Source organism: Pezoporus wallicus, unplaced genomic scaffold (genome assembly GCF_028554395.1).
Source record: "Pezoporus wallicus isolate ANWC-B61680 ecotype Strahan unplaced genomic scaffold, APGP_CSIRO_Pwel_v1 contig_1181, whole genome shotgun sequence".
Taxonomy (NCBI): Eukaryota; Metazoa; Chordata; class Aves; order Psittaciformes; family Psittacidae; genus Pezoporus; species Pezoporus wallicus.
In genome coordinates this window covers 1,150,011-1,163,160 of record NW_026641428.1, presented here as the reverse complement: position 1 = coordinate 1,163,160, position 13,150 = coordinate 1,150,011, and the positions used below count along the sequence as shown (strand labels likewise).

Genomic DNA, 13,150 nt, shown 5'->3' with positions numbered 1-13,150 from the left:
AAAAGTTACATCTAATCAGCAACAGCAGCCTTGGATCTTTATGAATTCATGGTTATTCTACATCTGTAAGAAGGAAAATAGTACATATGCTCAAAAATTCAAGAGTTACATATATGTGTATATATATTTCAACCCATATATATTTTTTCCAGCTGTATATATTTGAACAAATGGGCAGCTTTCGAGTGATCACGCTCTGAAATAAGCGGTGCTTTTGTTTGTGCATTCCCAGATTAATGTGTACTCTGATAAATGCGTGAAATGTTATCACTAAGCCATGCAGCTCTCTGGACCCACCACAAATATATTACATCTGTTTAGCTGGAAATAACAGGGTACTGAATACAAACAGTCTGCTGCCTTCTACCTACTTATCACTCCTCTATTTCAATCCTTTTTCTTTGCCCTTGCCCCTGTGTCTTAGCAAGTGACACATTCCCCACTGGAGACCACATTCATGACAAGTTCTAATACCCAAACGAAAAACTTGTGTCCATTCTGCACAGAAACAGTACCTGGAAATCATAACTTCCATGCAAAATCCTTTTTTCTGCTTTTCTCAATACACACACATTCTTTTTTTGTATCACAGCAATTTTAAAATTGTCCTATGCAATTTAAACAAGATTTCCAAAAACAGTAACCTTTTGCAGGGATAAATCAGAGCATTTCCAGTTGACAAAGTAATTTGCGAAGGACACACATAGCACCTGAAAAGACAGACTGCGAAGAAAACCATTTTAACTATAGCAACAGCACTCGCTGCATAATGTTATAAGGAAAATTATACAGTTAGGTCTCTTATCAGACTTATGAAAATTCAGATTTATGCCAGTTGGGGGGGGGGGGAGGGAGGGGGGGGCAGAGAGGAAATCATTGTTCACCACATCTCCCTTGAGCACTACCTAGGGGAGGGGAGTGATGACCAGACAGCGAAAATTAAGCAGAACATGTCCCACCTTACGCCTATTCTGCCAATCTGTCACGGTTGTTCTTCTAGCTCCATAGGTTTACATCATTTTTTTTCCTATTTTTTTTTCTTTTTGCTGACAAGTAATACAAGACAGATTCTTGCCTTCTTAGGATCTTGCAATCTAGTTTAGACATAGCACGTCAAGTGGTGATGAAAGAAGGTTAGGGTGGGTTTGAAAAGATGAGGATTCCAACAGTAAACGATGCAGAGACATCAGTTTGGTAATGTACACATGTTTTGCATGATTCATTGGACCAAAATGGCCAAAGGAACTTAAAAAGCTGTCAAAGGCATCTTTACCTCTGACCTACCTAGTCATCCATCTGCTTCCTCATACTGTCAATCAAAACCCTCCCATCCTTATCACTATTCTATTACACACATTTTCCACAACCATTTCTCCTCCAGCTCTTAAAAAATATCTTAGCAAACATTTCAATCAGTCATTAAAAACCTTGTTAAAATATGCAATGTGTCATCAAATATGCATAGCATACTCGTGCAAAATCTGCACAGCGTAAATCACTGTATTACATTTGCTATAGTATTAATGTAAAACGTGGTAGAAAGTATTACCGGTAAGAACTTGGAATTACTTGCTACACATCGGAGCTTGATTTTCTGTTATATCAAATAAAGCAAAGAAAGAGCAATGGAATAGATTATTTTACACAATCATTATATTAAAACCCTGTTCAGCATGCCTAGAATAATTGTACAAATTATACTTCATGTAAAATTCATGCAATTAGTTGCTGTTTTAACAAATTCATACAGGGGGGTTTGCTCTGACTAAACCAAGCGCACCACAAGGCTACCATCATTTCCATGTACCGGGTCAAAACCTGCACGTTCGATTCCAGGTGAACGCAAACATTTGAATGTGTCAGTAAACATGTGGTTATCAGACATACAGGTGCACCTCTGATAGTCATCTAAAAAATTAGAATAGTAATAAAGTGACCTACCGATAGGAAATAGCCTTTTTTTACTTCTGCAGCCCTTATCTCTTCCAGTGTCTCGCAGAAATAGTTACGAAATTACCCTGTCGAAATAGTTATGGAATAACATCAACCACACACAGAGGATAGGATTTTGTTCAGACCTGTCACACGTTACGTATTTATTCCACACCTGCTGGGTAACCCCTGCAGAACACGACCCAGCAAAACCACTTCTGAACAGGGCTACCCGCGGTGACCGTCCGCCTCTGCAGTGGGCTCCCCTCGGGAATGTCGTCGGGTCTCCGTCCAGTCCCTTGGCCCTCTCGGGGGGTAATGCATTGGGACGGGTAGCGGCGGAGGGTGGCGGGGGGGGGGAAGGAAACGTGAGGACGGGTTTTGGTGGCCGAGAGCGGGAAGGAGGGCCGAGAACATTTAATTTCCTATAGCCTCGCAGCCCGGGAGGAAGCCGGGCCAGCCCCTCTCCTCGCCGGTGAGGGGGCAGCCGGGTCCGCGGGAGGCGGAGAGTTGTGGGCGAAGAGTGGGGCGACGCGGGCGGTGCCACGGCCCGGACCCGCCACTCGGTGAGAGGCGGATTGGAAGGGCGCGCACCTCCACCGCCCCGGCTGCCCGAGTTTCTTGAGGGGCCCTCAGCCCCTCGACGGCCTGGTCTGCCCCTCCCGAGGAATGCGGCCCCTTTTCGGCAGACGGGTCCCGCCGCTTGAGGGCCGAGTTGCCCTCGGCCCCCACCGCCGCCTCGGGGACAGCACCGTGGGCCCGGCGGCAACCTCAAGGCAGGTACCGGCCCGAAGGCCGCCGCTGCCGTCGCCACAGGCCCGCTGCAGCCGCCACAGGCCCGCTGCAGCCGGCGGAGGCGCTGGGGCCGCAGGGACGCCTCTCAGGTCGAACCCCGCACCTTGTGGAGGAGACGGGGGATAATGCAGAGAAGCTCCTCAGGTGTCCCCTGTCAACACCGAGACAAGACAAACCCCCCGTGGCGGCTCCTCACCCGCGCTTACCCCGGTGACGGATCAAGACTAAAACTGGCTTTTTTACCCCAAATATCTGCGCACCTCGAGCCATGCAGGTGCCGGGGGATGACGTCTCTACTAAAGCCTATGGGTACGTGTTTTTTAAAGGGGGAGAGCGTCCCTCGAAGGCCGGCAGAGAAGGAGGTGGTGCCGCGGGAGCAGGGGCTTCTCTGCCGCTCCTCTGCTCCGCGCCCCCAGAGAGCCCGGCCTGGCCCTTCGCTGCGCCCCCGTCCCGGGAGAGCTGCCGGTGGGCAGCGCTGCGCCCCTCTGCTCTGCTCCGCCAACGGGGCGGCTCCCCCGCAGCAGGGAACCTCTGCCGCCTCCAAAGTGCTGTCAGGGGGTCTAAGAGTCAAAGACGCATAATTACAAACATCTAAAACCCGAAGGGGTTTTATCTCCCGATGTCTCCGACTGCAAACCTCCACGCTTGGCCATGCGGTGCGTAAACTCTCCCCTATGTCCCCTTTTCACCTGCCCTAAAAAAAAAAAAAAAAAAAAAAAAAAAAAAAAAGAGAGACGAAGCTGGGGGGCAGCTAAGGCAGAACTGGCGTCGCCCAACTTGGGACGTGCAGAACGGCAAAGTGCTCTCCGACACGGCGTGAACGTTTTGCCAGGTTTATTTTACTTGTTATACACAGACGATACAAACGGGCAAAAACCGAAACATTTCTCAATGGAGCATGTACTGGTATAAATTATTCAGTTCCACAGACGTAACAGAACAAATATAAAAATCACAACATTCGATTTACAGAAGAGTCAAAAATATACACACGTTTATGACCCTGAATTTCTATTAGGAAATTTCCCCGTCGAGTGTAATCTAAACTGAATACTTAGCCTGATGCATATTTCAGTTTGTAATTGTGTCGGTTTGTTTTTTTTTCCTCTATATAAAAATGCGTTAATTGTATAGATTTGCTACTCAAAATTCGAAGACTTACTATTCTGCTTCGCCGGGGGGACAGACCTGGAGGGATATTAGTTCCTTCATGAAATTAGTAACAGGTTTACAGGAAAGATCGCTCTTACTTTTGATGTGCATTTGATTCCCCAGGAAGTCAGATCTCGGTTAGCTACTTTATGAAAAAGTCAATTCCAAAACTAAATGCAGTAAAATATACAACTCACAATTCATCTTCACTGGACTACACTATGGTTACCAACAATTCAGTCGTCTATATCTTTTTTTTTCTTTTTTTTTCCCTTTTTTTTCTTTTTTTTTTTTTTTTTTTAAGATTATTCATTACAAAGATTTACAGCAATATAAAGAAAGAGGGGAAAACTGCAAAGAAATTTGAAAAGAGTTTGTCAGCATATTTGGCACCTGCAGGGACCAGTAATGGATTTGGCACTTGGGGGCGGGGGGGAGGGGGAGGAGGAATACCACAAAAATAATAATATTGCTGATGTCGAGCTATTCCTTTTAAAGAAAAAATACAGAGGCAGTTAATTTTGCTTTTGGAAGGCGTCATGCTACTTTAATCGACTTTCCTACGAGACGTATTTCTGTTCTTTTGAAGGGAAAGCTGAGCTATTCTTTAGCTGTGTTAGCCCAGGGCACGGCGTAATTATTTCATGCGAAGAATTGCAGAGAAAGTGAGAAACCCATTACTCGCTGCCGCAGCTACGGGCCCGCTCTGCACTTCCAGAGGCATTTAGAAAGAGTGTTTACCGGGGGGGGGGAAGGTTGCTGCGAGGAGGGGACACGGGGAGAAGGAGCAAAGGTGGAGGGAGAAATTTAAACAGGATCTAAGTTTTGTGACTTAACGATGAAAACAAAAAGAAAATTCAAACAAATAAGAAAGCAACAGAACCAAAGAAAAGTAGTCGGTTACAATAAATTAAGTACTATGTACAGGCATTTCACAGGCTCTTTTCCCCCACTATTACTGTTATCCCCTAGTATCCATCCGTGGTAAAAGGAAGGAAGCGCTGTACGGTTTGAGAGTCTAAGCATCCTACTTATCAGTGGGTTTCGGAGCAGCGGTGCCCCCCGCGCCCCCGGGCCGGGCCGGGCCGGGCCGGGCCAGGAGCGGGGCGGGGAGACGGCGGCAGCCGCAGCTCTGCCTCCCTGCGTGCCTGCGGGCCGGGCCGGGGACACGGATGGGCAGCTAGGGGCGGGGGTCAGTGCGCTAACGCGGAGGAGTTATTGTGCAAAAGGACGGCGGGGCCGGGCGGCCGCGCCTAGCTGTGCGAGTAGAAGCCGTAGTAGCCGATGTCCTTGGCGCAGGTCTTTTCGCAGTCCCGCTGGGTGAGCACCTCGCTCTTGAGAGGCGAGGAGCTCTCGGACACCGGGGTGTCCGACGGGGAGATCCGTCTCCTTTTGGCCTGCTCGTAAATCCCAGAATCGGTGGAGTCGATGGACTTAATGGACGACGGCGTCTCGATCCAGCTGGAGTCGGACAAATCTTTGGGCTTGGAGTCCTCTGCGCCCGGCAAGGGGGACCGCTCTGGGGCCAGGCTCTCCGCCTCCTCCCCCAGGTAGGGGTTCCCGGCGGCCATGCGCGCAGCCGCCGCGCTGTTAGGCCAGCAGGAGAGCACGGAGCCGGATTTGCTGCAGTACTGCGGGGGGCTGCGGGCCCCCCAGCCAGAGGGGTCGGCGTAGTAGCCCAGCGGTCGCCCGGCACAGCCGGCAGCCTGCAGCGGCAGCGCCTTGACGCCGGCGGCCGCGTAGGAAAGCAGCGTGGCCGCGTTGCCGGCGAAGTCGGTGGCCGTGTCGTAGGCGGAGGCGGCGAAGTCGAGGCGGTTGTTGGCGGGCGCGACGAACCAACGCTGCGGCGAAGGGGCCCCCGGGTCCTCGGCTTGCTGTGGGGAGAGCAGCCCGTTGGTGTGGGGCACGCTGCGGTCGGCGCCGGGCCCCGGGCCGGCTCCTGCCCCGGGGTGGAAGCGGGACTTGGCGTAGTTACTCACGAACTGGTCCTGGAGGAAGGAGCCGGCCATGGCGTAGCGGGCCCCGGGCACAATTTGAGAGCGGGGTGAGTCGTTGGGGGAAGGTGTCAGCCGGTCCATGTCGCAGCCCGTGTAGATCCTGCCCAAGAGAAGGGGAGAGAGCTGGGTGTCCGCCGCAGCCCGCCGCCCTCCTCGGGGCGGCAACCGGACTACTGCAGCCCTCTGGGAGAGACGGGAAGGGACCGAACGGGCCGGCGGCTGCCTCAGCGCGCTCCTGTGCTGCCCGCGGCCTGCGCTCCGCTCCGGCCTCGGTCTGCGGCGCTGGGAGCGCCAAGGGCCTTAATAGGGAAGGGGCAGGGAAGGCACGAAGAGCGCACTTTCTGGGACCGATTGGCCATTCAGTGACGGGTGAGAGATCTCTTGCTCCTGCCCGAAACCGGCGTGAAACCGGCGTGAAAACCCGAGCCGTGACACATTGACCGCTCCCGCCATATGCGCACCAGGCAACGCGGTCATTTGCAGCGAACAGCGTGAATGGCAGACTACGGAATTCTATCGGCTGTTTATCACTTATTGGGAGTCTCAGACGAACCATCAACATTATACCGAGTTTAAATTAAACACCTACTTGAAGGAAATGTAAAACCAGACACATCCAGTGTTCCCTGCGTGGCCTATATATAATTCTCCCATGCTGGGCTGCAATTTGCGATTATAAAAACTTTAATGGATGAATAACTACTATCTGTATTTAATTCAGGCTAAAACTGTGCTTTAATTAACCCTCCACGCCTCCTGGAATTTCTTATCCAAAATAAACTTGGCCCTTAAACAAATTCAACGTGCTAGACAACATTGAAGCTTCCCCCTCCCCCCGTCTCCTTTCAAGTGACTCCCTGTAAAGGTTTTTTTCCTATTAAAAAGGGAAAAGCAATGGCAGCTGGGGGCGAAGGCCATGCAGCCTTCCTAAAGGCCGCGCATCTTTCCTGCAGAGCTTCCAAGTGAGCAGCCATGCCCTGCGTCCGCCCTTCATGACACGGGAAGGGACCGAAGCTCCCTTCCCACCGCCGCCCGGGACCCCGACACAGCCGCCACGACCCCCGCCCGTAGGGGACAGCGCCTGCATCACCAGCCTCTCCCAGGGGAGAGTCTGTGCTCGGCTCCGGGCCCCCTTCACACTAGTTCAGGCCTCGGTATCGTTTCTACCCTTGGACTGAAATCCCGCTGCTGGGGGATGCTGGGCCGCCGTCGGAGGTCAGGGAGCTTTAAGCCGGCGAGGAAGTTACGCGCAGGCTTAAGCACTCCCAGGGAGGCCGCTCCTCGCCGCAGTTGAGAGAGTCGAAAGGAGGTTTCCCTCTCAAAGCCGAGGCTTACAGAGGGGCAGGTTAGCTCAGAGGCCGGTCAGACTGGCTGCCCTGGCTCGCCGCTTCCCGCCGGCCCATCTGGGCAGACCCTGCAGGCGGGCGGCCCCCGGCCGGGTGTCCCGGCGAGCTGGGGAGTCGGGGTCTGGTGCCCCTCTAACCGCCTTAGGGGCGGCATCAGCCACAGGTCCCAGAGGGACACTCTTCGGTGGGTCTGGCGCCTGGGCCTGAGCGGGGACAAACCGCGACCAAAAATCTTCGGAGGCCTTAGCTCCACCCTGAACGGGGGGAGAGGGTGGGGTAAAAAAATATAAATTCCAACCGCAGAGAAGAACAAAACAAGACGAAACAACTTTTCTCCGGACGCGGGTTCTGTGGACCCCGGGATTACCCGAACCCTGAGGGGTACTCGGTGACTGAGCCCGGTTTTGCCCGGGTGCCTCTTTCGGAGCCTTTGCGTGCAGGTGAAACAGAAACTTGGTCAGGGTCGCAAAAATGCGTGCCAGGAAACACCAGCAATAAAACCGCCAAAGTGCAAAAGCGAGATGTGGGTGCGGGCAGCACAGCCCCAGGCGTGGAGGTGAGCGCAGGCTGCGCAGGACTGCGCGGAGCGCTGCCGCAGGAACACCCTCTCCGCGGCCCTGCCAGGGCAGCCTGCGGGTGCCTCCCTCCCGGAGGGCTCTGGAAAAGCCCAACACGGCGCGTTTTCGGTGTGAAACGAAGCCAGCCTGCATCCCAAAGCTTTTCCCTGACGTGTGTGCAGCGGAAGAAGGGAAATAAATCCTCTTTACTTACGTGTCATAATTGTCTCTGAAACCTTTTGCGAAAGGATTGTGGTCTATTTTCAGCTGTGTGATCTAAGGAAAGAAAGGACCAGAGTTGTGAAAGCCTGAAAAATACATCCTACTGCAGCCAACACATATTTAAAGTCAAGCTTTAAACCAGTCGGTCGAATTGCCTTTAAAACGTGAAAAATAAAGATCTGGTATGCTTGTACATATCAGGGTCTAATTTTAAGATGTACTTTATTGGAAAAAGTACGGCAAAAAAAATATTTAACCCCATGTTTTGAGATGTGTCAGTATTGCTACTGCATGGGTATGAATATATTTAAATCCAGAAATTAGGCAGACCGTACCGCAGAACGGTAGCTAGAGTTTACATTTGCATCGAGCAAAATAATTGAAGCGAGAATGTGGACTGAACATATGTCAGTTGAAAAAGGGGACACCAGTCTGTAGCAAAGCCAGACCACTCCGAAACGTAGCCAGGCATTAACGAGCTTTTAATTTGAGGAAGTTGCTCCGTCACCCCCGGCGCAATCAATGAGGTTGTTAATTGATCTTTGCAGGCTTAAAGCTTAAGCTAACAGCTAACTGAGCTGTTTCCGACTGGAAGAGAAGTGCGGCGAATGAACGCCCAGCTCCGGGCGGAGCGGCAACACTGGTGCAGGGCACCCGAGGCAGGCGCGGGCAGCTCCTGCCGCGCTCGGCGCTCAGCAGCCCCGACCAGGGCAGGGTGGCACAAAGGGGCAGATAGGGATCCCCATCTCCCGGCGCCGCAGACCCGAGGGGGAAGTGCCACGGCCTCGGTGGCCTCGGCGGGATGCGCTGCAGAGAGCGCAGGAGACCGCGAGAGGAATAAACCCGGGAGCTCTTTACATCGGTGTTTTGGTAGGCGGTGACCGCTATGAACTGCGTCTCGGGGAAGGTGAAGGTCTGCACTCTGCCCGGCTGGTTGGTATCCTCCGTCCCGTCTTCGTTCACCTCCACCACATGCAAGCGTGGCTGGTACTTGTGGAGGGACTGCAAAACCACCATCTGTCGGGCAGAGGAAAAGCAGGGAGGGGGCCGAGGGCAGAGGAGGAAATTAGAGCAAGAAGGATGGGGAGCGTGATGCCCGCAGGCAACGGGACCCCGCTGCTACCTCCCCGGGCCGCCTGCGGCTGGCCCGGCCAAGCCGGGCCCACTCGGGCGACGCGCTCAGGATCAGCGAGACCCGTGGCAAAATTAACGGGAGGGCTCCCCACCCCCCACCCACCCCCCCCGTTTTACTGTCACCTAACTACACGATCTAAAGAAATACACGTTCTTTCCGTAACTGTAGGATTTTGCCTGAAGCAATAAAAATAAGCCTGGCAGAGCGGCTGCGTCTTCCCCACTAACCTGCCCGTTGTTGTTTGATGCTCCTTTATTGTTTGTAAGTTTTAGCTTCCCAAAGGAGATTTCCTGGCGCATCCAGTGTGCTCCCGTGTTGGGGGAGTCGGGGTGCATGTACACCCGGTTTCCTAAGCAAAACAGCGAAATACAACCACATCACAGCTCTCGCGGACACCCCGGTTCTGCCACCGCAGCAGCACACGAGGTCGAAGGATCCCGTTAAGCCAGCGGCATTTTACTGTCAAAACCCCATTTATTTTCACTGCGGACTAAACCAGCGTTTTCCGAACACCTCTTACTTTCTTTTCCACCCTCCTTTTTTTTTCTCAAAAAAAAAAATCATTGGCTCATTCGCGTTTAAGAAGTCGCCAGAGCCAGTCCACAAAGGCTTTAATTAATCATTCTCACCTACATATGTGTCGGGAAAAGTGTTAATTGGAGAAACTTGCCTTGTACATTGGTGTCCGCCTTGCCGCAAGGAACCCATTTGCCTCCTTGAAATCTCCAGTGGTTTGGATCCGCCAAAATTACATCCACAAAAATATTGTAGTGAGCCGTGGGGTCGAGACCAGAAATATTAAAACTCAGGAAAGGGAACATGCGCCTATAAAAAAGGAAAGGGGAAAATGAAATATAATAAAGGGAAGGAGGGAAGCAAGCCCCCGGCAGCGATAGGCACACGCGGCGGAGCCAGCCCGTTGTGTTTTTATTCTCACGGCTCCCGGTAGCGACAGGGAGATAAAAATCAAAAGAAACTCCCTCCCCGAAACGTCGAGCTTTCCGCGGGAAAGGGATGAGGGCAGCGCGGACCCGCGGGAACGCTGCCCCGGCGGGGACCGGCACCGGCGCTGCCGGCTCCCGGCGCCCGGCTCAGGGGCCCCGGCGGGCGGGCGGGCGGCTCCCTCGGGGCGGTGGAGGCTCCGGGCGGCTCCCCCGGCGGAGCCTGCAGCTCAGCCCCGACCCCCGGCGAGGCGAGGGTCCGCGCGGTGGCTTACCTCCCCTGCTTCGTGATGATCATCTCCGTCTGGTGCCGGTGAAATTTCAGCCAGAGTGGCCTGTTGCACAGGTAGACCTGAGCCTTACCGGGAACCAGCCCCGGCTGGGTAGAGGAGAACTGGTAGAAAGGTGCCCCTTGGTAGGAATGACCATACTGCTGGGGGTACGGGTAGCCCGCCGTGGGGTAACCTTGTGGAGAAGAGTTGGACAGGAGGCTGTTGTAAGCTCCGTTGGTGATCACAGGATGGTGAGCCATGTAGCGGCTGGGGCTGGCGATGGAGAAGGCTGGGTGAGCAGGTCCATGCTGGCCGGGGTAAGGGAACATGGTACTAGGAGCAGAAGCAGCAGACTGGGGCTGGCTGGACTGAGAGAGCAGATAGCGATCTGCAGCAGATCCATCGAAACTGTGACGAAGCTCAGAGACCCCGTCCAAGACGGGAGAGAGTTTATTTCTCTGGACGTCCCCTGGTGTGTCCTTGGAGTCAGGAAAATTGTCTGTATCTGACTGATTCGTCATCCCCCTGGTAATTTTTTTCAAAGGTGAACTTCTCTCCAGGTTGTCAGTGGTCGAGATAATGGGATGATCATGCAAGGCAAGCTCAGATCCGCCTGCATGTGGGTAACTGCTGCTCACATTGAGAAATTTCTTGGAGAGCATGATAGAGGGAGAAAGACAATGCTCCAGCTGCATAGCTCTAGCACCACAGTAATAACCCTTCAGTCCCTGGATCTGAAAGGGCTCCTCAGTATCAGAAGCTAGACATCCTGGGACCCTCGCTAGGCAGAAAGCAGCACTTCATCCACCAAATGCTTCCCAAACGTTTGCTTTACTTTTTTTTTTTTTTTTTTTTTTTTTTTTTTTTTTTCCCTTCCCTGGGAGAAGAGATTGGCCAATTGACACTATGCAGCAATCAGGAAAGACTCACTTTTGATCTCGCTGCTTGTGGAGAGGATGAAACGGCTTCTGCCATTGGTTAACCGCTGACAGTAATTTAATTAGATAGACATTAATTAGGATAATCACCTGGCTCCTGGTCGCGACGATCATGGCAAATTGAAGGAGATGATTTTATTGTGAGATAGAAGGAAGGGGGAAGGGAAGAATGTGTTTGCTGTAAGTGCTCATTATTATGTGACCTTTCCAGATTTTTAATTTTTTTTTTCACTACGACTGGAAAATAAATCCAAACCCCTGCGATTCCCCAAATGTGCGCTGGTGTCCCCTGCCTTTGTGTGCTAGGGAGGGGACGTGGGCCGGGGACTTCGGGGACGGGCACGGGGGGAGTGCAGAGCCGGGCCGGGGGCCGCTGCCATCCGCTCACCTCCGCGAGCTGCCTCCCCTTCGGGGCCAACCTCCCCCCCCCCCCCCCCCTTCCCACCCGTGCCTGCTTCGCGGGGGAAAATGCACAGCTGAAAGCGGTCGCCCATCATCTCTTTTTAAGTTCTGAAATAATCGTAAGCCCCGCAAACGAAGTGCCCTAATGTATTTGCCGCGGTGTTTACGGGTTCTTTAGTACATGAATATTTTATCTGGGAGCCGTAATGCCAGAGATTACCAGCAAAGCAGGGTGGAAGGCATCCACCTACCCACCCGGCGCCCGGTTCCTCTCCCCTCGCTGCCTGCTCTACCTCCGTGACTCAGTCCCGCAGGCAGCGCCGGGCGGGAGCGCTGCTTCTGCAGCACCGTTTGTAGTGAGCCATGAGCTGCCTCGCCCGCGGCTCGGCCGGCGAGGCCAGGGCGGGACCGGAGAAGCCCAAACCACGGTAGTGCTGCGGTATCAGCCGCCGGCCCCCTCTGCCCGGGGCGCCCCGCAAGAGCCGGCCTCTGGACCCGAGCCCTGGCTGCGCCCGCCCGGGACCCCGTCAGCTGGAGGGACCGGCCAGCGGGTCCGTTTGAGCCTCGGGCTAATTGGAAGCAGGACCCTCCGAGACGTGAAGATGCACCTGAGGAGCTCAGGGGACGCGTTTGCCACTCCGCCTCTGCCAGGCACCAGTCCCGGTTTCCATTCTAGGCACACTTGTGACTTCTTAAAAGCCCCGTTTTTTTGCCCAGGGAGGAGCTCTCCCGTTCCATTTTTCCTGGTATTTTCCCCTCAGCGGTTTGGACTACAGGTATTTTACAGACCACATTTCTTTCCATGTGACATCAGCAGCCAGCTTCAAATTCCACCCGTAACAGAGCCTGGGCCATTGCATAACAAACCCAAGACCAGTGTATAATCATCCGAAGCCAGGCTGAAACTTTGCAAACTCATATCCAGACAAGAACAGAAACAGCATGACTTGTGATAACATGTATTTCAACACTCTGAAAGTCCACAGCCATTTATTTTTCCATTGCTTAGCCGTGAGCTAGTTTGGTTATTTGGGGTTTCACAGAAGCCAGCATACATACACTCTCTGCAAGAAAATTATTCTAATAAAATAATTTATGAGGCCAAAAGCAAGCAGTTCACCGTTTTACACACAGTTGGGTGGTACAACACATGCAACTTTCCATGCTACACCTTCTCCTTTTGGAGCTAAGAAAATAGTTTTATTAGTAGAAGTTCTAACTGGTGGCTCTAGCACTTGTTTCACCAGAGTGCTCACCCTCCCCTTTCCTTGCTTGAAACCTATGGAAAGGTAATGGACTTTTATAGGCAGGAGATGGGTCGAAACAGATAAACCCGAGGAAACGCTGCCCTGAATTTCAGAGCTACACCCATATAGATGCAGAGCTGCAATGAATTCAGTGGTACACTGCCAATCACATGGAAGTGCTAATATATGCCAAAAATCTTCAGTGCACAACTCC

The 13,150-nt window shown here is 52.8% G+C and overlaps 1 protein-coding gene across 2 annotated transcripts; it reads right to left on the bottom strand.

The window, feature by feature from the left end:
- Positions 1 to 3,546: 3,546 nt before the first annotated feature.
- Positions 3,547 to 11,197, bottom strand: TBR1 (T-box brain transcription factor 1). Of its 2 annotated transcripts, XM_057423772.1 has the most exons (7): positions 10,353 to 11,196; positions 9,807 to 9,961; positions 9,364 to 9,485; positions 8,860 to 9,018; positions 7,994 to 8,055; positions 5,859 to 5,976; positions 3,547 to 5,753 (listed from the first exon to the last, which is right to left on the bottom strand). In XM_057423772.1, the coding sequence occupies exons 1-7, from the start codon at positions 11,042 to 11,044 to the stop codon at positions 5,133 to 5,135; spliced, it is 1,929 nt and encodes a 642-aa protein (XP_057279755.1). In that variant the 5' UTR covers positions 11,045 to 11,196; the 3' UTR covers positions 3,547 to 5,132. The 2 variants fall into 2 exon arrangements, with proteins under 2 accessions (XP_057279755.1, XP_057279754.1); XM_057423771.1 differs by having other exon boundaries at positions 3,547 to 5,976; positions 10,353 to 11,197.
- Positions 11,198 to 13,150: the final 1,953 nt, after the last annotated feature.

Coding starts and splice junctions, on each gene's coding strand:
- TBR1 (XM_057423771.1), bottom strand. CDS start 11,044: ATGCAGCTGGAGCATTGTCTTTCTCCCTCTATCATGCTCTCCAAGAAA. Junction 9,019..9,363: donor CATCAAACAACAACGGGCAG/GTTAGTGGGGAA, acceptor TCTGCCCGACAG/ATGGTGGTTTTGCAGTCCCT. Junction 5,977..7,993: donor TTCAGAGACAATTATGACAC/GTAAGTAAAGAG, acceptor TCTCTTGGGCAG/GATCTACACGGGCTGCGACA.